This window comes from Myodes glareolus, chromosome 7 (genome assembly GCF_982192425.1).
Source record: "Myodes glareolus chromosome 7, mMyoGla1.1, whole genome shotgun sequence".
Classification (NCBI taxonomy): domain Eukaryota; kingdom Metazoa; phylum Chordata; class Mammalia; order Rodentia; family Cricetidae; genus Myodes; species Myodes glareolus.
This window is the reverse complement of record NC_142032.1, coordinates 38,864,442-38,891,929: the sequence shown is the minus strand read 5'-3', so window position 1 is coordinate 38,891,929 and position 27,488 is coordinate 38,864,442. Positions and strand designations below refer to the sequence as shown.

Here is a 27,488-nt window from a genome sequence, read left to right as displayed (position 1 = left end):
ACAGAGTTGAATCACCCTCCCCACTGGCCAATTGGAGGGGGCCTGGACTGTGACGTGATGGGATTCTGCGAAATTGTTACTGAGCTGGAGAATGCCGGAGCGGCGCGGCGCGGCAGGACCAAGGGCTCGGTGGCCGTCGGCGGACGCGGGAAGAAGTGTCTTCTAAGCGCGGCGTCCCGCTCGACCCCCCGCCCCCCGCGTCCGCGTACTCGGCTGATGCCCCAGGGCGTGAGCTCGGCGGAGAGGCGGCCGAGGGCGTGCGCCTGCCTGGCAGTTGCCTTTCCCCGCGACTCGGACGCATTTGCAGTCGAATAAACTTGCGACCGCCACGTGTGGCATCTCTCCAAGGAGGCGTCTCAGGAGGAGGGCGTGCCCGTCGGGGGATCGCGCGGGGCGCCGGGCAGGGCGGCGGCGACAGCGGCGGAGCCGGCCGCGGCTGCTGCGTGCGGAGGCGCAGCCGGTTACGTAAAGATGAGGGGCTGAGGTCGCCTCGGCGCTCCCGCGAGTCGCGAGCTCCCGCGCCCCCGCCCCCTCGGCCTCGCCGCACCGGGCTCATCGTCCGCGGCCAAGGTAGGGCGAGCCGAAGCTCCGCAGACCCCGTCAAGTTTGGCCGCACCGCCCGGGGTGCCGTCGCCCGCACCATGTCCGCGGCCGCCTACATGGACTTCGTAGCTGCCCAGTGTCTGGTTTCCATCTCCAACCGCACCGCGGTACCGGAGCATGGGGGCGCTCCGGACACCGAGCGACTGCAACTACCTGAGCGCGAGGTGACCAAGGAGCACGGTGACCCGGGGGACACCTGGAAGGATTATTGCACACTGGTCACCATCGCCAAGAGCTTGTTGGACCTGAACAAGTACCGACCCATCCAGACCCCCTCGGTGTGCAGCGACAGTCTGGAGAGTCCCGATGAGGATATAGGATCCGACAGCGACGTGACCACCGAATCTGGGTCGAGTCCTTCCCACAGCCCGGAGGAGAGACAGGATTCTGGCAACACGCCCAGCCCGCTCTCCCTCCTCCACTCTGGAGTGGCTGCGAAGGGGAAACACGCCTCCGAAAAGAGGCACAAGTGCCCCTACAGTGGCTGTGGGAAAGTCTATGGAAAATCCTCCCATCTTAAAGCCCATTACAGAGTGCATACAGGTTAGCGGCGTCGCCTCTCCCCCGCTCCGGGCTTAGCTAACCTTTGGCCGGTCAGCATTCCTGGGCGCCCAGGACTCCGCACTCGGCCTAGAGGCTGCAAACATTTTAGAGAAGATGCTGCTTAACTCTTGCACGCTCTCCTTACTTGGCCCCAACCTTTAGGAGCCACCCAAAAGCCCCCAAACGGCCGGGCTGAGAGTGTGACTTGCGTGGCTTGGCGGGGAGCGGGCCCGCCCCTCCCATGCCCGCCCCGCCCCCGGGACTCCGCACCCCGCCATTGCGGGGCCGCCCCACCTGGGGAGACGCTGGCGGCGGGCAGTCAGATGGCGCAGCTTTTATTCCATTCCGTGGTGGGGTTGCAGCGGAGGGGTCGCGGCATAGAGGGGAGTCGCACTCTGCGTGAATCCTTTTAGGGATGACTAAGGACTCATTTAGCTGGATGGCGGCTACTTTTCAGGGCTTGCCAAGGTGGTTTTAAATTTGGCCAAGAGTCCCCTGAGAGGTTTAAAATAAAACTGCTCCAGGCTGCAGGGGAGACTGATGAAGGAATGGTTGGTGGATTAATTTCTTGACTAGTTAACCTTCCTAAATGAAGTGATTCAGTGCTGATCTATTCCCATGTGACTTAATGGGTAGCACCTCTAAACCCTAAGAGAGGTGTGGTTCTTGCTGGAGTTCAAGACCCCGGGGATAAATGTGGGGGCGCTTATTGCTAGCTGTAGGCCCAGCAGCACACGCCGACGTGGCTGTAAAGACATCTGCTGTGTGGAATGGGCTTTAGGGACTTAGAAGGACCTTGGTCAACTGGCTCTGGTTATTCCAATTAAACACGCGCAGGCGAGGCTGGCAGGCATTCGCATATGGATGTGCTGTCTGGTCGGTTGGGGAAGGGTCGTTTGGGACTGCTATCACCAGGCAGCAGGCCTTTCCCGTTTGCCCCGAGACAGCGTATTTAAGAAGTTTTGGCATTGTGTGACAAGGCCTAGAGGCTTTTTGGTGTAAAGGTTTGGTGTTTTGGTTTCGAAATGGTACTCTCCTTGGAGTTTTCGGCCTTGCTTGTGTTTTAAAGCAAGGTGTTCACCACCTCTCTCTCTCTCTCTCTCTCTCTCTCTCTCTCTCTCTCTCTCTCTCTCTCTCTCTCTCTCTTTACTTCTTTTGGAAAGCCAGTCTCTTGGAGGTGGTTGCCAGCACCCGTAGAAATCTAAATTTCCTAGTGATAATGAAAAAAAACCAACAACAACAAAAAAAAACAGGTGCTTGGGAGGTCCTCGTCTAGGTGCCTTGTGGAACAGCGCCCTTGAAAGTCTGAATCTGTAAAGCAGTTAGAGAGGCCTGTCCTCCCAGTGAGGGGTGTGACTTTTAGTAGGGCTCTGGGAGGCGAGGAGTGGTCTATTAACTCAGCCTGTTACCACAGCTGTCGGGCGGGCCTGGCCATGTCAGCCATGTTCCCAGGGTTCAGTGGCTCCCGTGGACACCCACTGCCACCTTGAGCAAAGGCATTTTCTCCTTCAGGAGGGCTGCCCGATGGTGTAAGTGGGGAGGCCCGCAGTGCCTCCGTGGCCCCGGAGTAGATCCCCGGCATTCTGGGCCATTTCGGCTGAGTGCTTTTCCCCGGCATTTATAGAAATGGCTGCTCATGTGTGCATGCATGCGCGCTGCTCTTTAATTCTCCATAAGGCACTGGCAGCTCAGCTGTTTCGGGAGAACCTTTCCCACGGAGTGGAAAAGGAAGTGAAATAAATACTCTTCCCGTTTTAAATGCTAGTCATTCTTTTGGTTCTAGGGGTGTGGTGATTGCAGGGGTCTTATTTATGTTTTGGGGGGAAGGTGGGGGGTGAAGGGCTCTCTGTCCTGCTGATGTGGACAAAAACTCCAGCCTCTACAGATGTTGCCCAAAGTGTCCTGACGAGGAGGCACATGCCAAGTTTGGCTTTCAGGCATTTGGATTCTCAGACAGCTTCAGGTTAGATCATGGCTGGGTGGGGCAAGGAGCTTTCTGATTTTCTTTCTGCTGGTTCTTAAATCCTGAAGGTGCCTGAAGACAGCCTTGGATCCGTGAAAATCTTAGAGCTGAAATCCCTGCCACACCCCCATGTTCAGCACAGCTCCACACATTCCCTTGAGAATCCCCCCTGCTTGCTCACTGCCTTAGAGAGCCTTGCACCGCTCTGCTTCAGACGCCAGCAGCTTTAGAAGTTGAATCATTTTTTAAAATGTTTTAGTGAATTCAGTGGCGATCCTTTCGTGGTGTCCCGAGGAAGGACACAGTTGAGGTGGCTGAATGAGGCCAAAGCTCGGGTTTGCCTTTCTATTCCCTGAGACCCTACACGGGTCTAAATAATTCCGGGTTTGCACACTGGAGCGCACGGCTGCAGAATTTGCTTTGCAGATTTGTTTGCTGTGGACGGCACAGAGTTGATAAAAATTTCATTAGTTACCAGCATCGAAAAATCAGGATTCTGGCATGAGGCCAGATTTCTTGTTCTCTGGAAAAATCAGAAGATCTGGCAAATAGTGAGTGGGCCCGGATGCTTGCCTAGCAACAGTTGGTTTGAACTGCTTTATATTGGGTGGATCTCATGTATTTATTTTTATTTTGGGCCTTTGGAGACAGGGTCTTGCTGAATTAGCTAAGCTGGATTTGAGTTTGAGATCTTCCTGGCCACCCCCTCCCCACCCCCCAAATGTTGAAGTTACAGGCGTGTACACCAGACTTACGCTTTTTCCTTGGATACTCAAACTGCCTGGCAGAAGGGACTGGCGAAACATCCATAACAGAAGCCTTCCTCCAATTTTGGAATAGAATATTTGGTCTTCCTCAGGAGCGCCCATACTGGTCAATTCTAGCTCAGGTGGAAACGTTTGCTTCCGAGTACCCCGTGGCTCTTTCAGTTCCCTGTATCTTTGGCGCTACCTGTTTGAGAGTCTAATGTTATTCTGGTGTGATGTGGCTGCATGTGGTAGCGCATGCCCTTAATTCCAGCTCTAGGAGACAGAGGCAGGTAGATCTCTCTAAGTTTGAGGCCACCCTGGTCTACACAGCAAGGTCCAGGCCAGCCAGGGCTACATAGTGTGACCCTGACTCAAACAGACGTGTGAGGTGAAGCCACTTAGGGGCTAGAGGTGCTCAGTGGCCAAGTGCATGTTTAGTGCGTGCCCACGACCCTGGGTTCAATTCTTAGCACCCAAATAAAAGTCTAGGGAGTCTGGGTCTCAGGGCCAGAACCAGCTCTGGCTGTGGCCCCAAGCCCTCGTCTGAGAGGCCTTAGTAACTGAAGTGTTGTCAACTGGTCCTTATCACTTTCTCCTCTTTTTCTGAGTACAGGGAAACCCGCCACTCTGGTCCTTAAGACTTGCTCTTTGCCCTTCTTCCAGGCAACTTCCTACAGCGATATGCGATAGTATTTCAGAAACCGCATCCTTCCCGGATGTATTTACATCGAAACCCAACTGAGTGAAGAGATGACTTGCCCACGGGAGTATTTCTCTTCTGTTTTCCCATTATTTGTCCCCTGAGGAGACTTGAGATGATCTTGTTCTACAAATGCCCACCCTGTACCCTTTGGTGGCTTAACACTGAGAGGTTAAATTACAGAGCTACTTAGGGGCTGTGCCCCTCAGAAGGCCACACGTCATTCCAATGCCTAAGATTGTTTCCATCTGTCAAAGAGCCCAGTTCTGCCCACCTACCCCAGTGGGCATATCTAGACCCACTTTCAAGTGCCCCAAGTGGAGAAATAGCAATGAATTGTAGAGAAGCAACCGCAGAGCCGCATGCAGCTTCCCACTGGGGAGATGGTTTCCTGAGTGCATTGGGTTCTTGTGGGGTTGTTAGTGAATTTCAGAGAAGGTTCACTTCCCTCGAGTCTGGGACAGTGTGGTCTTTGGTTGTTTGGCTTAGTTGAAATCTCTCTTTGAGATGGAGAGACCCACCCTGGTGACTCTTGTTCCTAGTCTGGAAGAGAAGGACCAGTTAAATGCAGGAGTCCTCCATCTCTTATTTGCCCTGGCGTTGGCAAAGCAGGGTGGCCTGGGAGGCATCGTCCGAAGCTGGCAAGGATCCCTGCTTCACAGCATGAAATGCAAATGGGGTCCAATTACAAAGCACGTGGGTGTTTCCTTGGTTTGCCTCTCAGCAGAGTGTGTGAGTGTGTGTGCGCACGGAGGAGGGAGGCAGCGGAGGAAATGGGGCCCTCTGGATGGTGGCACCCCATTGCCTCCAGACACAATGCTACAACGGGAGGGAAGTGGACCTTTGGGCCCCGTTCCTGTCGCAGCTGCGGATGCTTATCCCAAGAACCAGTCATTCTGCAGGGGCTGTGGGAAACTCCCAAAGTGAACTTCCCAGGGAGAAACATCATAGGATAGTGATCTTCCCTAATAAGTTCATTGAGAGGAAAAGTGGGCAGATGCTTCCCGGGCGCTTTCAGAAGCCCCTAAAACCACAGGGCTAGCTCTGCTTGGAGCCTGCTTTCAGCTCGGTTTCTGGATGCCTTCTGACCATTAGCATTGTTGGTATTGAAAAACAACACCCGGACCTGTTGTGCTTCTTAGTCTGGTTTTTATTTTCTTTCTTGCCTTATCTATTCTCAAGGTTGGGGGGTGGGAAGCTTGCAGCTAGAAACCTCCCCCACATCACCCTCCCACCCTTCCCTAGTGTTTCTCCAGCAAGCCCAGCGCCCACGGAGGAGCGTAAATTAATGCCTAGTAATTGGTACAAAGGCACTTTCTGTTTCTATGCAACACACGCTAAAAAGAAGGGGGAGAGAAACGCACTGATGTTAAAATAGGAAAGAGATCCTTCCAGCAGTGGTCTTGGGTAGTCCTGGCTTCCAGTCCGCCCCACTTTTTGTTGGAAGTTAGTCACAGGCCTGGGCCTAACTCAGAACACTGGGAGGCAGTAGTTGTTGGTCTGAAAAGAATAGGCCTTGGAGGTTGGAAGTGACCTTGAAAGGTCATCTCATCCATCATTTTGTCTCGAAAAGAGCATGTGCCCACCCTCTAAGATAGATGGGCTTGTTCTGCCGAAGCCTTCAGAGGAACTTGGGAGATTTGGAGGCACACCGCCAAGATACAGAAGCCCTCCTGCCTTCACTGGCATGTGACTGAGCTTATCCGGGAATCTTCTAGTGCCTGCAGTCCTCAGGAGAAAATGTTAAAGCCTGTGGCTTCCAGCTTGCTTCTGGAGTGCTCAGTTCTGCCTCCATTGTGAGTTCCTGAGGTTTTGACTCTGTAATTAACAAGGTTTTAGTTTTGTTGTTGTTTTAAATCTAGGCCTAAAATGCTGCTATAAGGGGAATTAATCGGGTAAAGGGGCTTGGTGAAGTGGCCCGGTCTCTGCCCTTTTATTGCCAGCCATCTCCACTACTGAAGCAGTCCCAGGCAAAGCTCCGGGACAGCCCTTGCTCTCCCTTCCTGGAAGGCTCCTAGAACTTCAGTACCAGTTTGGTACATTCAGGCCAAGAGTGAGCATTTGTCTTGCCCTCAGGCAGCCTCCTCAGTGAGGACTAACATCAATGAAGAGGATGGGGTTCCCCGCTAGGGAAGGGAGAAGCATTTCTTTTTCTGGGGTCTTCCTGGACGTTCATTTTTCTCTTGTGCCTGAACACCTGTTAATAAGGCTGCCTTCCAGCTCCCTTTTCCTTTGGCTCCTCACTCCTCCCAGGCCTATGGGTCTTTGGAAGCCTGTGGTAAGAATGAGAACCTGGACCTGGAATCCACAAGGTTTCCCACTTCATCCTTCAAGGCCAGAGCTTCTGAGTCTTTGAGTAAAAGAATGTGTTTTCTGGTCTTGGGAGGTAGAAGCTGAACCTCCTGAGTTCTAGGCAAGCGACCACTGCTGTGTATCCCCAGGTTGTTTGTTTTTATTATTGGTTTTTTGAGATAGAGATTCTCTGTATAGCCTGCCAGTCCTGGAACTCACTCTGTAGGCCAGGCTGGCCTTGAACTAAGGGATTTGCCTGCTGCTACCTTCAGCACGCGCAACAGGATTAAAGGCGTATGCCAGCACCTCCCACCCTGAGTTTATTTTTAAAATAAGATTGAGAATGATCACTACTGTGACCTGGAGAGAGGAATTTATCCCTGACTGGCCTGACTGAATCCTTTGAAAAAAATGAAGACGTTATTTAAATAGATTAAAATAAAACCATGGGAGCTTATACCATACAAAATTAATGACTAGGTTTTGAAATGCAGACAGTGCTGTGTTTTGTCTTCAGTGAAGTTTAGACATGTTTTGGAACCTCCCTCTTCATAGAAGTGAATGGATGCTTCTGGAAGTCTGTGACAAGTGGGAACCGCTGGATAGGCACAGGGACAAATGGCCCAGAGGCTAACCTGAGGTCATAGACATTTTGCTTTTTATTTTTAGTTATGTGAAGGTGTGTGTCTGACGCCTGTGGGTATGTGCACATGAGTTCAGGTGACCACAGGGGCCAGATGTGCCCAGTCCCTTGGAGAAGGACTTAGTTAGACAGATGTGGATGCAGACTGGAAAGAATTAAACAGATAGTGTTGCCCAGAACAATGAGAGAAAGGTGGGGGAGCTTGACTATCTGTCCTTCCAAGGGGCCAGTTCTGCTAAGAATTTGGTCAGTGACGAAGTGGCTCTGACCTGTCATTTGTCTCAGAGAAGCTAGAAGGTTAGGGGTTTCCAGAGGCGCAACCTTTAGCATGTTGTCAAGGGTACCGTGATTGGAAGGGGAGCACTGGCTGTTAGCATCCTTTCCGTAGGCCTATCCTGACTCCTGACGCCCTTACTCTCATCACAAGGACTCAGGCCAAGCTCTTATGTCCCTGAACTTCAGGTTTCTCACCTGTGAAGTGGAGCTCCATAATTACATATTCATGAAGTTATGAGGCCAAGTTCAGGTGAGGAGACATTTAAAAGATTTAGCATGCTCGTCTTATGCTGAGAATTATTACAGTTAAAAGTAAGCACTTTACATATATAGCCCAGAAACCTTTGAGAGTCTTAGAATTTGTGTTTAAAATTCTAAGTGGACCCAGTGTCAGTCGAGGATACCGAGTGGCTGATAAGTGAAAGGTGTGTTAAGTGCTGGTGACCGCGGTGACTTTGTGAGTGTTGCCATGTTGAGTATGTAGTATGTCCGGTCCTGGGCTAAACAGCTTATGTGTGTCATATATAAACAGCCTTCCCATGAGATAGAAATATACTGTTTTTCTTATTTAATGGGAGGAGCCAGACTACGTAGTTAACCTAGTCCGAGTTATGCTGGGAATTTCTACTGTGTTCCTAGGTTCGAAGAGTTGTATGTGAGGGCTGGTGACCTTAACCCTGTGGCTTTCTCCCAGGGAGAAGAGATTCCGTGTTTCTTGTGGCTCTTTTGTGTTTGTTGACCGTAAAGCCAGCTTAAGCTGTCTTCTCTGGGTCCTAACTGTGATGTGAAGATGTTTTTCATGAGCCTTGGTTAGGAAAGTCAACAGAAGCACTGACTTCGACCTTGTCATCCAAAATTGTTAAATTCTAGCAGAGGGAAAAAGGACCTATTTTGTCACTATTGTTTCAGTTTGCTTTTGTTTTGTTTGCCTTGGTTTTTTGAGACAGGGTCTGGTTATGTTGTTGCTCAGGCCAACCTGAAACTATGTCATCAAAGCTGTCTTCAAACTTCCTGCCTCGGCCTCCAGAGAGCTGAGATTATAGGCCAGTGCCATTACACCTGCAAGGGCTGGGTTTTGGATCCATAGACACGTTGAAAACAAGAAAGTCTATAGATTTGCTTAATAGAAAACAGTGCTCCAAACATGGTGTCTTACACCTATAGCCCCAACATTTGGCAGGTTGGGGCCTTAGACTGCAGTGTGTTAGAGGCCAACCTAGGCTAAGGCTAGCAAAGCTTTTTAAAAAGTTTTTATTATTATTATTAAAAGTAGAGCTCCAGGTTCAAGGTGTTGCTGGATCCAGGCATTCAGTGTCCTTCTCGCTGTCCCTTCTCTCTGTGTCTTTGCCACCCTGTTGCTGGCTCTGGCTTCATTCATGAGCTGCTTCTCTCTGAATGGTGCTAAAATGGCTGCCAAGCAACACCAGATTCACTTCCTGCCAATTCAGCAAAGCCACACGAAAAGACTACTTCCCATTCCTAATGATTCCAGCAAACGACTGAGGCTCTAAGCCATGACTGAGCATAAATTGTGTGTCCCTTATGAAAGCCGTCAGTGTGCCAGGACCAGATTCCATCACATCCAAGCCTCTCAAGTCTGACGGTGTGAACTCAGCTCCTGAACCCCGAGGACTCAGAGGAAGAAGAACTGGTTGCAGGAGGAAACGGGAGCACTGTTTCTTACAAGAAGAGGGAATACAGTCCAGACAAGGCAAATCGAACACCTATTTCCACGTAGGCTTGCAAGCAGGGTGCATCAAAGAGCAGCGTTTATTTTTTCTGCTCTCTGGAGCTTAGTGGAAGGGATAGGCCATGAGTAAATGGACAGAAAGGACTGCAGAGGACAGGTGATTTCAACACGTGTTGGAAGTGCTCACACACCCACAGGCCCACCCGAGGAGATGGTCAGGAGACCGGGACCAAAAATTCACGTGGGACAAGTTTATCAACAGCAGCGTGTGATCTTCAAGGGTATTTACATGATCATCACTCTGGATTCTCCATTTCAGTGCTTAAAGATACGAACATTTCTTATCCATGGCGCTAATAGATAAGGTCTGTGCAAAGATGAGCCACTTATGTAGTGGCTCCCACTGAGATTGCAGAATCCTTTCAGTGTGCACAGTACTCAACAGAAACACCACGATAAATGTAAGAAACAGAAAACAGCTTACACACACACACACACACACACACACACACACACACACACACAAGTGACTTAAATTCCTGGGCTGCCATAATTCCATTGGAGTTTTCTAACAACACTGTAGTTTCAAAGACAACAGCAGAATGAAGCCAGGCGTGAAGGGCACGCCTCTGGTTCGAGCACTTGGGGAGGGACAGGCAGGAGGAATGAATTCCGAGTGCATCCAAGGCCAACCTGGGCCACTTGGCCAGATCCTATGGGGACAGGGTAGCGCGGCTGCTTCATGTTTGGAGAGCTCAGACCTACACTTCTTCGTCTTTGCTGAGGGACGCTAGCTAAGCCAAGGGAATCTGTGACTCGCTTTCTTGCAGGGATTAGTGAGTGGCTGTTTCACGGGAACCCGTGTGGAGTGAGACTGTCACCAGAGCCATACCCAGGACCAGCACTGTTCTGGTTCCCAGAGGGGAAGCTGGAGGCAGGTGATTGGCATCACCTGTCACGTTTCGTCCTCATCTGCCTCAGCCTAGCTGGCTGGCAGAGTGGGTATAGTGAATCAGACAGTGAATCAGGCCGCAGTCTTCCCATTTCTGCTGTTGGGAAACAGCTCTGTCTCGGCAGTGTAGGAGTTCTTGGTCCTTTCTCTGTTTAGGGTGAGTGAGTTTATTTAAAAGACAGTATTCCGTAGCCCACACTGGCCTCAAACTCAAGGTGATCCTTCTGTCTCAGCCTCCCAAGCGCTAGAAATGTAGGAGCGACTTGTTAATGTCTGACATTGTATTGTCTACCTAGGGTAAAGTTCAGAACAGCCACTCTAATTTGGGGGTCCTTTGCCTTTCTTCCCCTGAGTGATAGGTCATCTGGAATAGCCAGCTCGCCTGTTGCTCTGGCATCGTGAAGGGTCATCCACGTGACAAGCCTTCCTGCAGCCTGGTGGTCTCCACTGGCTGTCACACAACCCTGTATGTCCCATCCTCACCGATACCCTGTGCTGAAGAGGGCTTCTACACAGCAGCTACAGGAGTGGGATCCTGGGCTCTGTGACTCTGTCTCCCTCCACTGGGTGGCACCTAGTCCTATTTCTTCTCTACCCATTTGGAAGGGAGGAAATCCAGGTCTGCAGAGAGGAACCACTCACTCAGCCCCAGGAGTCCAGTCCCTGAGGTGCCATGAGTAGGGCCTGCCTAGCCTGGGCTCGCACAGGCTTCACCTGTGTTCCGGAGAGGCTGAGAGAAGGCAGCTTTTCCTGAGCGCTTCCTGGTCTGTCATTAAAAGGGAGTGAAGAGCAACGGTGCTCCCTCGAGACCTCTGACATCTGCACGGATACTCTTCTTCAAATCCTGTCCTGATTACAAGCCGATTGTAGGTTGAAAATAACAGAGAACGTTGAAAAGGCCTGTGTAAGCCTCAAACATCTTAACTTAGCAGCACAGCCCCCTTCTCTCCTGTTGTGGCTGGCAGAGAGGGGTATAGCTTACTGCTGCCCAGCGTCAGCACAGGGTGTAGAGCCCAGGAAATGACCAAAATTCCAGCCTCTACATTATCACAGCAATGAAGGATCTGAGACTTAGATTCTTAGATTCTAAGCAAAGCCGTGGTAGGTTAGGGGTCATGTGTACTCTGTCTGGGAAGTGCTCAAAAACCCAAGGGCAGTAAGAATAAGGTGTATAGCTTTTTGTCTGTTGAGACAAGGCTTCCTGTAGCCCAGGCTTGTCTTAATTCACCTGGCTGCCAGGGATGACCTTGAACTCCTGCTGCTCCTCCTCCAACGGCCTCAGGTGTTGGGAATTTCAGGCGTGTGTCAGCTCCAGGCTTGGTGTTCTACGTTTTAAACACGTTACTTTGAAACTTAAAGCTGGCAGAGTGGCCACTTCACTGCCTTAACAATGCCACCCTTGCCCTCCAGCAGTGCATATGGAAAGAAGGGCCAGAAAGACAGTAAGCAAAATCCTGCCGGAACGTTTCTCTCTGCCTTCAGTTCCAGCCTTGGCTCTTTTCTCACATCTCATCCCTTTGTATGCACAAAACCGAAGTAAGCATGTGAACGGTGTTTTAAACTGGTCACGTACTTTGGTGCGGCGTCCTTGGGCAAATTCCCTGCCCCTTGGAGCTGGCACCAGTTAGAAATCAGTGATCGTAAAAATGGAGCGAGGAAGAGAATCCATGTGTCTGAGTTATTGATCATTTGCTTCTTGTTTGATATAGAAAGCCCACTGGCCATTCATTTCTCACATCTTCTACGGTAGACTGGGCTGATGAAGTCATGCTGACCTGAGAACCAGCTCATGGAAGCTGGGATCTGGTTTCTGTGGAACTAGCTGTGTGGGTGTGGGGCCTTTGGAGCATGGCTAGGAGCGTCCAGCTCTCAATTCTGTGACAGACTTACCTTCTAATGAAGTGGACCATGATGCGGAGCTTTCTTGTTTCAAAATACCTGTTTGGGCCAGCCAATGGTGGCTCAGGCCTTTAATCCCAGCATTCCAGAGGTAGAGGCAGGGGAGGGGGTCTCTGAGTTCGAGGCCAGCCTGGTTTACAAGAACTAGTTCCAGGACAGGCTCCAAAGCTACAGAGAAACCCTGTCTCAAAGAAAAAAAAAACTGTTTGGGGTTCATATTTTGCCTCTGTACCACTTCTAGAATTTCCGAGATGAGGCCTCAGGACTCAGTTCCTGCTGTGCTAAGTACCCGAAGGCTCGAGAATCTTGTCTGCCATCTTTCCTTGGAGTTTGACTGGGCCTGTGGGTTTCTCACAGCTCTATTGAGTGTGGCGGTTCTGCAAGCAATAGCAGGCAGGTTTACTCCACAGATACCAAGTGGCTGCCATGCAGTATGTGTGCCTTAGGAGACACCCACGTCCTACACTGGAACACAAGTTGCTTTCCTTCCCACAGATATCCAACAGTATGGGTTGTACCCACAGCATGGGTGATACCCACAGACTGAGCACTAATAAATCAAAGGGGAAAAAAAAGCCAAACGTAAGAGGAGTAAAACCACAAAGGCTGTAGGAGAGAAGTGGAGCAGGTGGTACTTGGATGGGTAACCATGGGGGGCAGGACTGTTCCTTCAGAGGCTGCCAAGACGTCCTTGCTCATTCAGAACGTGTTTGTGTGTGGCAATACTGGTGAGCAGGAGACCATGGTGTCCTGGTCTTTGAGTCCAGTATTCCCGAAAACAATCTACCTAGGAGAAGATGGGGTTCTGTCTGCGGAGTTCACAGACGGTTAGGTCGGGTTGGGTTTGCATAAGAGCGCAGGAGAATGGAGGACGCCGTGCGTGTTCTGCCCCTGCAGATGCTCCGTGGGTGAAGGGAAGTTGGCCGTGGAGAGCTGGGGAGGATCCGTGTGGGACCCAGCCACATCAAGCACCGTGTTCTTGGACTGGCCCTCTGCCTAGCAAGGATGGCAGTAGTCGGAGAGCCTGTAGATGTGGGGCATAACGCAGCACTCAGGAGGAGGGGTGCCTTTCATTTCTTCTTGTTTAGGGCCATTTGTAGGTCATATATGAAAAGGAGAGGGAAAGGGGTGTGGGCAGTGTGAGACGACAGATGTATATCCCTAAAGGTTCTCCCCTTCTAATGAGTTCTTCCAGTAGACACCTACGGTATCCAATAATTTCTCCATAGGAAGCATACATCTCTGCTCCCACAGAACACATTGGTTTGTTTGTTTTGGGTGGGTCTTCTGTTTTGTTTTAGGACAAGGTCTCAATGAATAGCCCTGGGGAGCCTGGAGTCGCTGTGTAGGCTGCTGGCCTTAGGCTCAGACCCACCTGGCTTTTTTGTTTGTTTTGAGTCAGAGTCTTTGGAAGTCAGCTAGGCAGGCCTCAGACTCTAGTCTCAGCTAATTTAGAGAAATGTGCCACAACAGCCAATCTCGGAATATTCCTTGATGATCCGCGGAATACCCTAAGCTCCGATGCATCACTGTTTTCAGTAAATGTATGTATTCACATAGAAAACATTTATTGATTAGTTTTTGAAACAGTGTCTTCACATAACTCAGTTTGGCCTTGAATTTTATAAACCAGGCTGGATTTGGGTTTGTAAGCCTCTTGTAGCCTGCTAAATGCTAGGGTTGCAGGTATATTATCACCAAGCTGTTTAAAATATTAGATAATTTCATATCTCTGTCAGTCTCGGTTTTGCTGTGTCTGCATGTGACAGCCTGGGAGGATGGAGGCGACCGCCCCTCCCGACCTCTGCTGACCTCCAGCTCACTAGATCTCATTGTAAAGATGAGCTTCAGTTTCTGACCTTCCTGCCTCGTCTCCCAGGAGCTGCGATTACAAGCATGTACCACCATGCCTGGCCTGTGTGGGTCTGGAGATGGAACCCTAGGCTTCGTGCATGCTAGGAAGCCGCCACTCCGTCAAGCGAGCCACACCCCCACAGTCCCGTCTCCTTCTTTCCTCCCTTCTTCTTTCTCTTTATTTTTTCATTTGGAGGTAGAGTCTCACTAAGTAGCTCAAACTGGTGTTAAACTCATGGCAGCCCTCCTGCCTCAGTCACCCAAGTTCTGGGACTGTAGATGTGAGCTACCATCCCTGACTTTGTGAGGTTGGGTTTCTTTTTTTACTTTGTTTGTGTGTTTGAGACAAGGTCTCACTGTGCCTCGAACTTATGGCTGTCTTCCCTCATCAGCCTCCAGAGTGTTAGGGTTAGAGGCATGCCCCACCATAAATATAGTAGAAATGTATAGTATTGCTTGATCATTAGTACCTCTTGTAAATTTCCCATTTGCATCTTTGTCCACTTTTATTGCAGTAGACTGTTATTTGGTCTGAGTGTGTATGGGTGTTTGTGTTCATGTCTGTGCAGGTGCATGTGTGCATACCAGGGTGAAGACCAGGGGTTGAGCTCAACTGTCACATTTTTAAAATTTATTCTTCTCTCATATAATACACCCTGACTGAAGCTTTCTCACCCTCATTTAATTAACTAGTTAATGTTGAGGTGCAGTCTCTCTGCATATCTCTCTGCATATCCTGGAACTCACAGATCTGCCTGGGTCTCACTGAACCTGGAGTTCATCAATTCGTCTAGACTATCCAGCTAGGAAGCTTGTTTGTTTCTTTGGGCTTTTTGTTGTTGTTGTTGTTGTTGTTGTTGTTGTTGTTGTTGTTTTGTCTGTTTGTTTGTTTGTTTTTTCAAGACAGGGTTTCTTTGTGTCTTTGGAGTAAGTCCTGGAACTAGCTCTGTAGTCCAGGCATGCCTCAAACTCACAGAGATCCGCCTACCTCTGCCTCCCGAGTGCTGGGATTAAGGGCATGTGCCACAACCGCCCAGCTCCAGCTCCAGCTAGGAAGTTTTAGACTCTCTTATGTCTTCCTTCCCAGTGCTGGGATTACACATCTGTATTGCTATGCCCAGCTTTTTTTTTTTTTTAAAAAAAAAAACATTTTCTTTATTTCTTATGTATACAGTGTTCTGTCTGCACGTGTGCCTGCAGGCCTGAAAAGAGCACCAGATCTCATTACAGATGGTTGTGAGCCACCATGTTGTTGCTGGGAATTGAACTTAGGACCTCTGGAAGAGCCGCCAGTACTCCAGCCCCTGGAATTCAGGTCTTTATAGCAAGCACTATCCTATCTTCCTAGCCCGTGTGTGTGCTGTGCTGCTGATCAAACCCAGGGCCCTGCACATACTAGGCAGTGTTGTGTCCTGATCTACATCCCCAGCCATCGGGATATTGGGACAACATTTCTCCCTTCAAACCCTCCCATATATCCCTCACGGCTTTTTTTCAAGTTTATGTTTTTTTTATTTCGCTATTGTTATTATGTGCATATGTATTTGTGCACATGTATAATCTTGAATAAAATCTGTTTATTTAGGGGATGGAGAGATGGCTCAGGGGTTAAGAGCATTGACTGCTCTTCCAGAGGTTCTGAGTTCAATGCCCAGCAACCACCTGGTGGCTCATGAACATCTATAATAGAATCTGATGCCCTCTTTTGGCATGTACGTATCCGTGCACAGCACTCATATGTGTGTGTGTGTGTGTGTGTGTGTGTGTGTGTGTGTGTGTGTACACATACCTGTTTAGTCTGTATGTTACTTGTATATATGTTTTCAGGGCTGGCCCTTTGGCCCTGGAACACCAACTCATGTGCTCTTCCCTGGGGAATACCGTCTCTCCCACTCCCAACTTTCCTCAGTTGCTTTTAGTTCTTTGTATCTTGTTAATTTATTAAAAAATTATTATAACTATTGCGTATGTCTAGTGTTCGTGTGTGTGTGTGTGTGTGTGTGTGTGTGTGTGTGTATGTGTGTGGATCAGAGGACATCTTTTATAAGTTGGTTTTCTTTCAGCAAGTTGAGGGTGGAGTCTCTTGTTTCTCTGTGCTGCATACTGCAGGCAAGCTGGCCCTCCAGTTTCTAAGTGATTCTTTTGTCTTGACTGCCCATCTCTCTGGGAATGCTGAGGGTACCGATGTGCACTGCTGGATCTATCTTTTACTGGGTTCTGGAGCTCAAACTTGGTGGCTAGTCTTGCATAGCAGGCATTTTTACTGGCTGAGCCATCTTGCTGGTCCCCTGCTATTGGATTTGCAAGTGTTCTTAATTGTATTATAGATTTTAATCTTTATTACTTGCTATAATGTCATGAATTCATTGCTTAAGTTCTTGTTTCATAATGTTTTATAATGTGTAAAAAGTTTCATAAATATATATTGTCATGTAGACTCTGAGGCAGGGGGATGGTGAGTTTGAGGCCAGACTAGACGAGGCAGAGAAAGACCCTGGGCCAGACTAGACTACTCAGAGAAAGACCCTGTCTCAAAAACTAAGAAAAAAAATTCTTGAATTTCACTTATGGCTTCATGTTTAGAAAGCCTTTATTCCATCATGATTCAAAAACATTGATCTGTATTTTGTTTAGTTTTTACCTTTATAGGCCATTAGAATTCCTTTAAGTAAAAACTATAAAATAGGGCTACAGATTTAACTTTTTACCTGATGTTCCAGTTATGAAAACAATCCATGTGGTCACGGACTCAAAATAGTGCATCACCATATACAAAATCCCTAGAGTCCTGGGTTTAGCATGCGCCAAGTCATGTACTCCATCCCAAAAGATTCTTGGGTTTGTTTTCAGTTCTACTGTTGTTGAGCTGGTGTCTCACAATCTTTGTTATTATAGCTTTAATAATATTTTTTAATAAGCAATCCGGCAAGTACTTACTCTTCCATAGAATCTTCCCGGCAAGCCAGGCACATTGTCCTTTATGTGTGGACATCAGGGATTTGTCAAGTTTGAGGAAAGAGGAATTCTTCCAGCGGTGTGAGTGTCGGGGGTGAGTTTGTGCAGAACTGTGGTGTCCCACACTGCGTTTCGTCCTCTGAGGACCTGGGAACTCTTCCACCGTGTGTTTTCTTTGATTCTTGGGGTATAGTTGTGAAAGTCCCGAAACTTTATTTTTAGGTCTATCCTGACGACTCCCGAGCAGATCCATACCAGAGTTGCGGCTCCTGCTCTTGTAACTTAGATGGGGTTCCCCCCACACCCCCTAGTGATCGTGACTTTTCATCAGAAAGGTTGTATCCGCTGTAGGTCGCAGACTTCACTCACTCTTCCACATTCACTCCCGTTTCCTGGACAGAGAGCCGCCGTAATGGCAGGGCAGGTGTCCCGACGGCTTTGGACTTCTTTTTATTTACTACTGACCTATGTTGAAGCAAGGTTTCGGATCTGTTTTCTTTAAATTTGTGAAATAATTTTCTTTCTCTCTTCCTGAAAGCTCTCATTAGAGAGGAACATTAAGTTTCATCAAGTGTTCTGCATCTCTCAAGGGTGTATCTATAGTGCACTGGCAGTAATGTGTTCTTCAATACTAAATTTATCCTTTTTTTCTATAGACTTAGCGCTTTATTTATTTATTTATTTATTTATTCTTTCCCTGTCAAAAATACAAACCGGTTTTTCCTGAAGAAGCAGGCTTGGCTCTGTGCACTTGCAGGAAGCTGTGATTCTTGATTGACACGTGTGGAGTTCTGTTCTGGAAAGGAAGCTTCCTTCCCTTAGATTTGTTACCAACTTGGTTGGCTTTGGCCAGAAAGAAACAGTGAGAACATTTGATTTTGAATTTGGAACCGTGACGTGACAAGCTTCGACCTCCTTTGAGCCCTCTCTGACTAAGGAAGGGAAGCTGAAAAAAACCAAGGAGAAAGAGGTATTGAAGGCAAAGGCCTCTCCGACTTCAGGTTCAGACCTCAGTGGTAGCCTTGACTCAGAGAACCCAGGGGAGCCTGCGCGGGGCTGCCACCTGCCGAGCTCTCTGCCCCCTTCTTATATAGGGAGTCTCAGCTCCATTCCCTTCAGGATTTTCCCAGTAGGAATGAGCTATATTTGCCATCAGCTGTATCGGTTGACTTTCCATCGCTGTGACAAAATACTTGACGTGTCAGTTTTGAGAGGAAAGGTTTAGCTGACCTATGGTTTCAGAGGGTTCAGCCCATGGTGGCTTGCCTGGGTTCCTTTGAGCCTATTTGAGCAAGGCTTCATAGTGGAAGTGTGGGAGATAATGGAGGATGTTCACCCCACGGTAGCTGACAAACTGGGAGAGAAAGGGGGGCCAGGGTACCAATATGCCCCTCAAGGACATGCCCTCCATGACCTAACTTCCCCGTGAGGCTCCACTTCCTGGCCAACTCATCACCTCCTGATAGCACCGTCAGCTGGGCACCAAACCTTCAACACAGGAACCTCACTGAGAGGCCTTTGAGATCCAGTCCCTTAGGACTGACTAATTGCTAGCAGCCAGGAAGTTCCTTCTGAGAAGCAATGTGAGTCCTTTGTGAGCATAGCTGGAAGGCCCAGCTCGGCCTGTCTCCTGCCGTGGTGGGCCTGGGAGCGTTCCGTAGGCCTGGTCGTCTCCACAGAGCAAGTCTGTAACTCGCGTTGTGCCAAGTTCAGTAGCTTTTTTGGTCAAGTTGACTTTATACTCCGAAGAGCCTGTAAGAAAGAGGTGCTGCAGAGCGGGCGGGGAGTGTGATGTACATAATGAGAAAGCAGAGGCTTGGGCTTTTAGCAGCTCTGCTCAAGAGAGGCAGAGTTTATTGTGTTATTGCCTCTGGGTGTGCTTTTCCTGAGAAGGTCATAAACAAATGCTAGCACAAGCCTGCGTTTCTCTGTTTCTCTTGGGAGAAGGGCAACTCTCATTAACGCTGCTGACCGGCATAAGGACCCTCTGACTGATGCTTGCCTCGCTGTGACTATCACGGAGAAGGCTGACCCTTGCCCTTTGCCCTTAGCACTGAGCTGAAAGAGTGTGCCTGACTTGGTTTCCCCCTTAGAGCGGAACTGTGGCACGTCACAAGTCCCTAGCCCTCATTTCCCTTCTCAGCAAAGTCTGTTCCCTGCAGCCCTGTGCTCCTCTCTGCATAATGATTTTCAGTTCTCCCCCTCCTTTGTATTTTCTTTGAGATGAGCTTTTGGCTATGGAACACAGACTTACCTGAAACTCGTGGCAAGCCTCCTGCCTCCATCTCCCGAGAGTCAGGTTTACAGGTGTGCCCACCATGCCTGGCTTCTGTTTCAGACTTTTTATTGGGTGCAAACCTAATATCACTTTGTCAGTGGCATCTTGTCTCTGCCATTCACATCATCATGCATCCCATAATAGGTTCTGTGCAAAGGCTCACTGGGGTGAAGAGGAGAAAGCAGTCAGTAGGTTCCTGCAAAGTCAGACCTGCATGTACACCACTGGCTGGTTTTATCACGCCGCATGTGCGTGGCTGCCAAGTTATCACTCTTCAGGTGACCATGGACCCTACCACAACTCAGGATCCAGGTAGCCATGAATACTGATTTCATCTCACTTTCTCGGACATGAGGGGCCATCTCTCGTTCTTAACCGTTTGGTCTTGACTTCTGGCAAGCCAGATCTGGACGGTAGGCTGTGGGTTGCTAAGCCCTGGTGAATGCCTCAGCGTTCTGATGTCTTTTTCAAAACGTACTCCGTAAGACTCAGACCTGCTGTTGACGACAGCATCTCGCTTTGCTAACTGCTTATGAACTGTCAGCTTTGGTGTACAAGTGAAATGGGCCCAACATAGGCTGTTCTTGGCTCTGGGCTTGCTCTGGAGTCTGGGCTAGCCTCCTCTCTCTGAAACACTTGGGAGACGAGTGTTTAAGCGCCTCGATTAAGAATGGTGGGAAGAATCACAAATGGTGACTGACCGTATTGGAAGTGAGTCATGAGAATGAACCCTAAATACCCTTGAAATGAATAAGCAGAAGAATGTTCTTGTCGTCCCGTCAACTGACTCGTGACACTTCTCTGTAGCCATCTTTTTTCTTTCTTTATTCTTTATTCTTTTTGGGTTTTGGGGATTGAGTTTCTTTATATCATAGCCTTGGCTGTCCTGAAACTCACTGTGTACACACTGAGACCTGGAACGCAGAGAGATCTGCCTACCTCTGCCTCGTGAGTGCTGGGACTGAAGGTGTGCGCCACCAGGCCCAGCGTGCGCCACCAGGCCCAGCGTGCGCCACCAGGCCCAGCGTGCGCCACCAGGCCCAGCGTGTGCCACCAGGCCCAGCGTGCAGCCGTCTTCCAAATAAGGGAAGTCCCTTTCTCCTTGGCAATTCTGCCAACAGAGTGGCCCTTGAACATTTTCCCTGGATCCAGACACAGATCATGGGATTAGCCCTCCTTCTCCCGACTCAGTTGACGCACAGCTGCAGGTGCGGTGAGAACGCTAACCTGTGTGGTGCGCTGCCAAGAAAGCCACGTCACTGACAAGCTCTGGACAGACAAAGAAAAGCTCTATTTTAGGTCTTCTCGCCATTTTTCCTGATCATCATAGAACAGTAGATAGAGCTTCCAAGGGTGAAAGCAAGAGGTTTTGTCTCTTTTTTGTTTGAAGCTTATCCTATGAATTCTGGTATATTTTCCCCATTTTATATCTATTATATCATATATATATATATATATATTTTTTTTTTTTTAAAGATATGATTCATGTTATGTAGCCCAGGCTACCATGAACTCGTAATTCTCCTGCCTCCATCTTCTGGGTACTGGGACCCCAACCCAACTTGTCTCTTTATTTTCACTTATTACTTATTTATGGTTTTTTTTTTCAAGGCGAGGTTTCTCTGTGTGGCACTTGCAGTCCTTGAACTCACTCTGTAGACCAGGCTGCTCTCAAATTCAGAGATCCGCCTGCCTCTGCCTCCCGAGTGCTGGGATTAAAGGCGTGCGCCACCATTGCTTGGCTTTGTTATTATATATTTAACATGCCATTGTTTATAAAAAAACATTTCCCTGTAGATGCTTTTTTGCAGTTAGAAGGACTTTGTTGCAACCTAATTCTAGAATAGTCCTGAAGTCTACTTCAGTGACCCAACTTCTGAGAAGGTTTTGGTCAGTAATAGTGTCTGGAAATAAATACACCCCTGTAACACCTACCTGACCCCTGCATCTGTAGACTCCACATCAGTCAAATACAGATAAAAATATTCAGAAAAATGTGTTTCTACTAGACATATGCTGATCTTTTTCCTTGTCATTAGTCCCTAGACAATTAAATATAACAACTATTTAAGTAATTTAGGGATCATTGAAAATACATACGGTGTGCTTATGATATATGGAACTATAAAATATACAGTCTTATGCAAGGGACTTGAAAGTCTTTAAATTATGGTATCCATGTTGGGGTAGGAGTCTTGGATTCCCCCCCCCCCCAAACGCGCACACACACACTGGTACTGGGCATTCAATTAATGCAGGTAATACAAAAGTCACATAGAATATTTTCCTCGCCACAAGAAGCTCAATCCTAGAGAGTTGTTACAATCCAATCTGGATTTCAACTTGTGCTCCAAGATCTACTGAAGTTGGTGCAATGCTTCTTGCTCGTCAAGAGTCTGCAGCCCCTGTTTCTTGCTTGTTTGGGATTTGCTTTGGATTGCTCAGTGCAAACTTTCTGGCTGCCTTTTCTTCTTGACTCCCCTTGGGAACTCTCTGTGCAATATCATTCCTGGTTCTCTGCTCTCATCTGTGGGTAGCGCCAGCATTCTTGTAAGGATTTAGCCTAAGCTTGCATGGAGCTGTGCTTTGCCCATCGTTAGGCTGTGCAGTGTTAGACCTGGGCTCTGCTTGGAGCACAGAAAAGCCCGCGGGTAGCAGGTATAGATTCCTGCAAGGGCTGGACAGTTGGCGGACTTGGCTTCACTGTTTCTGCATCTTGTCGGTGCAGGTGAAGAAGGGAGAGAGTGTCTTTCTGATGACTCAGGGACATCCTGCTGGACAGCTCCCAGCCTCTGCAGTGTCCTTCCAGCTTCCAGTCAGCCTGGGACAGGAGAGAGAAAATGATCGCTCCTCACACACCTACCAAAGGCGTGTGTGGAGAGCTGTGTGGAAACGGGAGCCTGTGTGTCCTGTGCGTCCGAAGCAGCTGGTTTGGACTGTGCTTGGAACAGTGTGAAGGGCAGGCAGGTGGTCCCAGAGCAAGGCCGTGACGGGTACTTGCAAGAGCAACTGAGGTCCTAGTCTTAACCAGTGTAGTCTGCTTTTCTGCTGGTGTGTGTCCTTCTGGAAGGATGGCATGGTCCCACCCCCCTTGCTAGTATCTTGGTGGGTGTGTAAGAGGGTGGGTATCTCTTAATGCCACCATGAGCATGTCTTCCAGGTCGGACTGTGGCACAATTTGGTGCGACTCCAACCTTAAGAAAGCAGTCAGAACCAGGAAGGATGTGTGAAAAGTGTCAAGACCTCATGACTTACAAGAGGCAGGACAGCCAAGTAGCTAGAAGCTCAGGGTTTGACACTGGGCAGACAGTGAGCTCATGGCTTCTGAGCAAGTAGCTTAACTTTCCAAATCTCCATTTTCTCATTTGTATGATGGCCACCATGTGGGGGACCCCGTGAGAAGGGATCCAGGGAAGCAGTGAGTGGGTGGCCCTAGCTCTCTGCCTGCGCGTAATGGGAGGAGCGTGGAGGAAGTGTTTACTCTGAGGAAGAAATGGCTAGTGAGCAGTGGTGGTTGGGTGCTGAGACACTCAGAAGATTGGGCTTTGCAGGAGCACACAGGTCACAGCAACCGAGAAGTCTGTGCAGCTTAACCTCAAGCGCCGCCTCCGCAGGTAGTGGCTTCCTACCGTCCGACTTGCTGGTGGCTTCCTACCATCAGACTTGCTGGTAGATGCCAGGTGGTGACAGTCCTGGGGACGTCTAAGCAATGTCTGTTGTGGGAGGGAAGGTGGCCTCTCGGTTCTCTACTTTCATCTCCACAATAACAGAAAATAGAGCAAAGGGGGCTTGACCTTTGGTCTGATCTGAAGAGCTCGTGAAACCAACAATTGTATGGGAAAAAATTAAAAGGGAGGAAAGAAAGACTTGTGAGCATTGGGTGCAGGAACCAAGCTTATTTATTTTGAGGGTTCTCAACCATATCCTTCTCCCCCCCCCCCCCCCCCCCCCCCCCCGCCGCTAAGCTTGCCAGGGCTGCGAGAAGGAACCACAGACATCCTATGGCTGAGTCAGCAGTCATCTCTGAAGGCTGGACGCTCACCGAGGTCTCAGGATCTCACTGTACTCTTTCTCATGTCCCCTCTTACAAGGACACCCATCCTAGCATGAAGGTCCACCCCCACCCCCCAGTGACCGCGAATGTGAGCATTTAGGATGGTGAGATGGCTGAGCAGGTAGCACTCCCGTGCAAGTCTGGGCACCTGAGTTCAATCCCAGAAGAGGAGACCTGACGCCACAAACGTGTCCTCCGACCTCCTTATGAGTGCCCTAACACACTTGCCCATGTGCACACATAAACTTTTTAACAATGCAAGCATTTGCATAGAATGTAATGTAATGAATGTAATAGTATAAATGTGTGTTCCATCATAAAGAAAATGACAGTAAAAAGTCAGTATGTGAGACAGTTTTTCCTTCCCAAATATTTTCCCATCCATTATTGGTTGAATCCAGCTAGGGACGCCATGGATGGGGGACAACTATACAGCCACTTTCTGAGATGTGTTTGAGGGGTTAGGACTTCAACTGAGAGCTTGGGAGAAACACAGCAGAGCCCATAAAACTCACGACAAGAAGTTTATCCTTTTTGTTACAGCGATTGTCCCTCATAGATGGCCTTCACAATGTTTTTGACATGTCCTTTAAACCGTGTTCTGTCTTGATTCCCTTCTCTTAGGTGAACGGCCCTTTCCCTGCACGTGGCCAGACTGCCTTAAAAAATTCTCGCGCTCGGATGAGCTGACCCGCCACTACCGGACCCACACTGGCGAGAAGCAGTTCCGCTGTCCGCTGTGTGAGAAGAGGTTCATGAGGAGTGACCACCTCACCAAGCATGCCCGGCGTCACACCGAGTTCCACCCCAGCATGATCAAACGATCAAAAAAGGCACTTGCCAGCCCCTTGTGAGGTGCTCCCCATGGCGGCCAGGCAGAGATGGTCCCCGGAAAGACAAAGCTCCCAGGAAACAGACGGACACACGGAAGCCCGCCCCAGCCCCAGCCGAGGCGTGCCGGCCGCAGGAGGTCACTGCTCTATGGTCACTATTCTGATCCTCTCCCTGTACTGTTTCCAAAAAGCACATGGTAGCCTAAGATCAAAGTCAACATTTGGTCCCCTTGCAGAGGCAACTCGGAACCGTCTCTTGACTGTTGGAGGGCAGGCAAATGCTTTTGGTATTTTCTTCTTTGTTTTTGGGGGTGGGCGGGAGGGGGGGGCGAGGCCAAGACTCGGGGTAGGCGTTTGAAGATTCACACTGGTGTACATACGTCTGACTGGGTGAGTTGACCCCTGGCCTCCCACAGTGACTCTGGGTCCTTGATGCTTGTTGACTCTCAGAATTGTTTCCTTCTCTCTTAATGTAACGACCAGTGTGTTTCAGTTTGTTTAGCAGAACCACTCTCCTGAATCACTTTAACGTTTGAGATTTAAAAAAAAAAAACACCCCTCCATAGCACAGCTGTCTTTTATGCAAGCAAGAGCACACCTACTCCAGCATGATCTGTCATCTAAAGACTTGAAAACAAACAAAAAAAAGTTACTTATAGTCAATGGATAAGCAGAGTCCGAATTGACACTAATCAAGACAGACCTTCGCGAGGTCGCGATAGTCCGGAGCTTTCCAGCCCTGCTTTGTATGACTCGTACTATCGGAACATAAGCTGCACTTCTGTTTTCTCACACCGAGGGTGAGTAAGGTAAATACAGGCTTTGAGGGTAGACGCAGACGTTCTGTTTGGCACCACGTTATAATCTGCTTATCTTACAATATACACGTTTCCCTGAGAACCCGTAGCAGAGATGTGAGGGCAGAATGTGTAAACCACATGCTGAGGAGGAAGAGGAGGGGGGAGGAAGGTAGTGTTTTGAAAGATGCCAAAGTGAGCAACCAGTTTGAACTTTCATGAATTTGTTTGAATTTCCCCGTCCTTTCAGATGATGTCGTCTTATTAACGCTCATGACACCGGGACACAGGACGAGAGCTTTCGGCTCTTTCTAGTGTTAGTTGATAAATGGGTGCATACCATCACCAGGCCTGGAATGCCTGTTTGCTTTTGTTTTTGTTTGGGGGGGGGATGTTTCTTGGTCGCCTTCCTGTGTTCCTATGAGACTCCCACTATGAGGTGTAAAAGTTATATCAAAGGAAAGGGAGCTGAAAGATGAAAAAAAAAAACAAAAAAAAATGTTTGCCCCCCATAAGTAGTAAGTATCAAGGGAAGACACCACAATAACTCCAGAGGCGACCCTGCAGAACAGCCCCTTCTGGTGGGCACAGGTCAAAGAGACACACGTGAGTGACATCACACCACCAGCTGTCTGCATCCGTAGCTTCCACCACTTCGCTCGGATCTAGGTGTCTACAGTGGCCTACACCACTATCTCCATCCTATGCCATTTACTGAAAACGGCCAGAAAAAAACAAACTCAGTTTTCATAGTTTAAAAAAAAAAAGCAAAAAAACAAAAAGCGAAAACAAACAAAAACCTCAACCGAGGGGAGTCAGCAGTGATCGTGGGGAAATGTTTACATTTTTTTCCTTCAGGAAGACCACTTTCTGACGGTTTTACCTGCTATCTAGAACAGAGAGCTACGGTGCACTCTAGTTTAGCCATGTGCCGCACATGGTGTGCGACGAGCTCCACATTTCACCCAGCGAGGCTCACGTCCATCCCGACAGCGGGTGCTCCTGCCGTGGGCACGGGGCACAGCTGACTCCGACTTCCAGTACAACAGCCATCATTAGCACAGTGTTTTCTGTTTAACCAATGGAGTCGCATCAGGAGTTCTATCCAGAGAACTGCTTTTAACATTAGGGACTGGGAGCAGTCCATGAGCTAAAAAGGAAAGTGTTTTCTCACGAGAAAACATGTCAGGAAAAATAAAGAACACTTTCTACCTCTGTTTCAGATTTTGAAACGCTTATTTTAAACCAAATTTTAATTTCTCTGTCCAAAATAAGTTTTAAGGACATCTGTTCTTCCATATGAAATAGGTTAGGCTGCCTATTTCTTCCTGAGCTCCTGGAAAGGCTATGCATAGGGTCCTCTGCACGCTGCCTTTTAGTGAGCGAGGAGTTTGAGGTTGCCTAGCAACTTGCTAACTTGTATAAACTCAGCTTTCCCTCACAGAAAGAAATGAAGGAAAGACTAGTCGGTGAAAGACAATCTTCATTGTTGCGGGAGTGAATCTGTATGTGGCTCTTGCCGAACGCTTAGATGGATAGAAACGCAGCAACTTGTCTAAAAAAGAAATGCACAATTCCTTCCCAGAAGAGTTGCTACTTTGCCTTCTCAAGTTGTTGACAGACACACATTTGATATTCTCTTCTATGTTCTAGTAACGTAACGTATAAACTCAAGGCTTTTTATTCTTTGTGATAAGTCCTGTTTTGCATCACAGAACAGGAGCCGGCATTCTAATTAGATTTACTACACGGAGATATGGTTCAAATAGGACTACTAGAGTTCGTTGAACACTAAAACTATGAAACAATTACTTTTTATATTAAAAAGACCATGGATTTAACTTATACAAATCCAAATACAGGATAGTAATTTTTGTTTACTTTTTTAACCAAACTGAATTTTTTGAAAGACGATCGCAGGTGTTTAAAAAGAAAGAGAAGCCGTTTTATCTAATCCTGTAAGTAGTTGTCATTCATGGACAATACACTAGTTTTAGAGGTAAGATATCTCCTCTCCTTGGTTAGGGAAGAAGAAAGCCCTTCACCATTGTGGAATGACACCCTGGCTTTAAGCTCCACATCACGCTTCTTTTGAGAATTATATTTGGTAGTTACAATTACAGAAACCAGTTAGTTTGTCAGTTTGCAGGTAGATTTATCAGTACTCATCGCTCTGGGTAGATAAGATGTTCTTTCACAGCGGATGAATGGTCTGTAACACTGTAAGATACTGATCTTTACAACTGTTTAATCAGTTTTATTTTTGTACAGTATTAGTGATCTAAGTTATTTTGCTGTCCCGTTTTTGTAAATCAAATGAAATTATAAAAGAGGATTCTGACCGTAGGTATTTTGTACATATGTATATATGTTGTCCAAATAAAAATAATAAATGATGAAGATTAAA

General features: G+C 48.3%; 1 protein-coding gene and 1 pseudogene across 1 annotated transcript; one reads left to right on the top strand and one right to left on the bottom strand.

The window, feature by feature from the left end:
- Positions 1-11: 11 nt before the first annotated feature.
- On the bottom strand, positions 12-643 carry LOC148121356 (uncharacterized; annotated as a pseudogene).
- Positions 642-27,488, top strand: Klf9 (KLF transcription factor 9). Its single transcript, XM_048438713.3, has 2 exons — positions 642-1,146; positions 24,076-27,488. The coding sequence occupies exons 1-2, from the start codon at positions 642-644 to the stop codon at positions 24,303-24,305; spliced, it is 735 nt and encodes a 244-aa protein (XP_048294670.2). The 3' UTR covers positions 24,306-27,488.

Excerpts from the sequence above, each read along its gene's own strand:
- Klf9 (XM_048438713.3), top strand. The coding sequence starts at position 642 with ATGTCCGCGGCCGCCTACATGGACTTCGTAGCTGCCCAGTGTCTGGTT. Across the intron at positions 1,147-24,075 it reads CCATTACAGAGTGCATACAG|GTGAACGGCCCTTTCCCTGC; the intron begins GTTAGCGGCGTC and ends CCCTTCTCTTAG.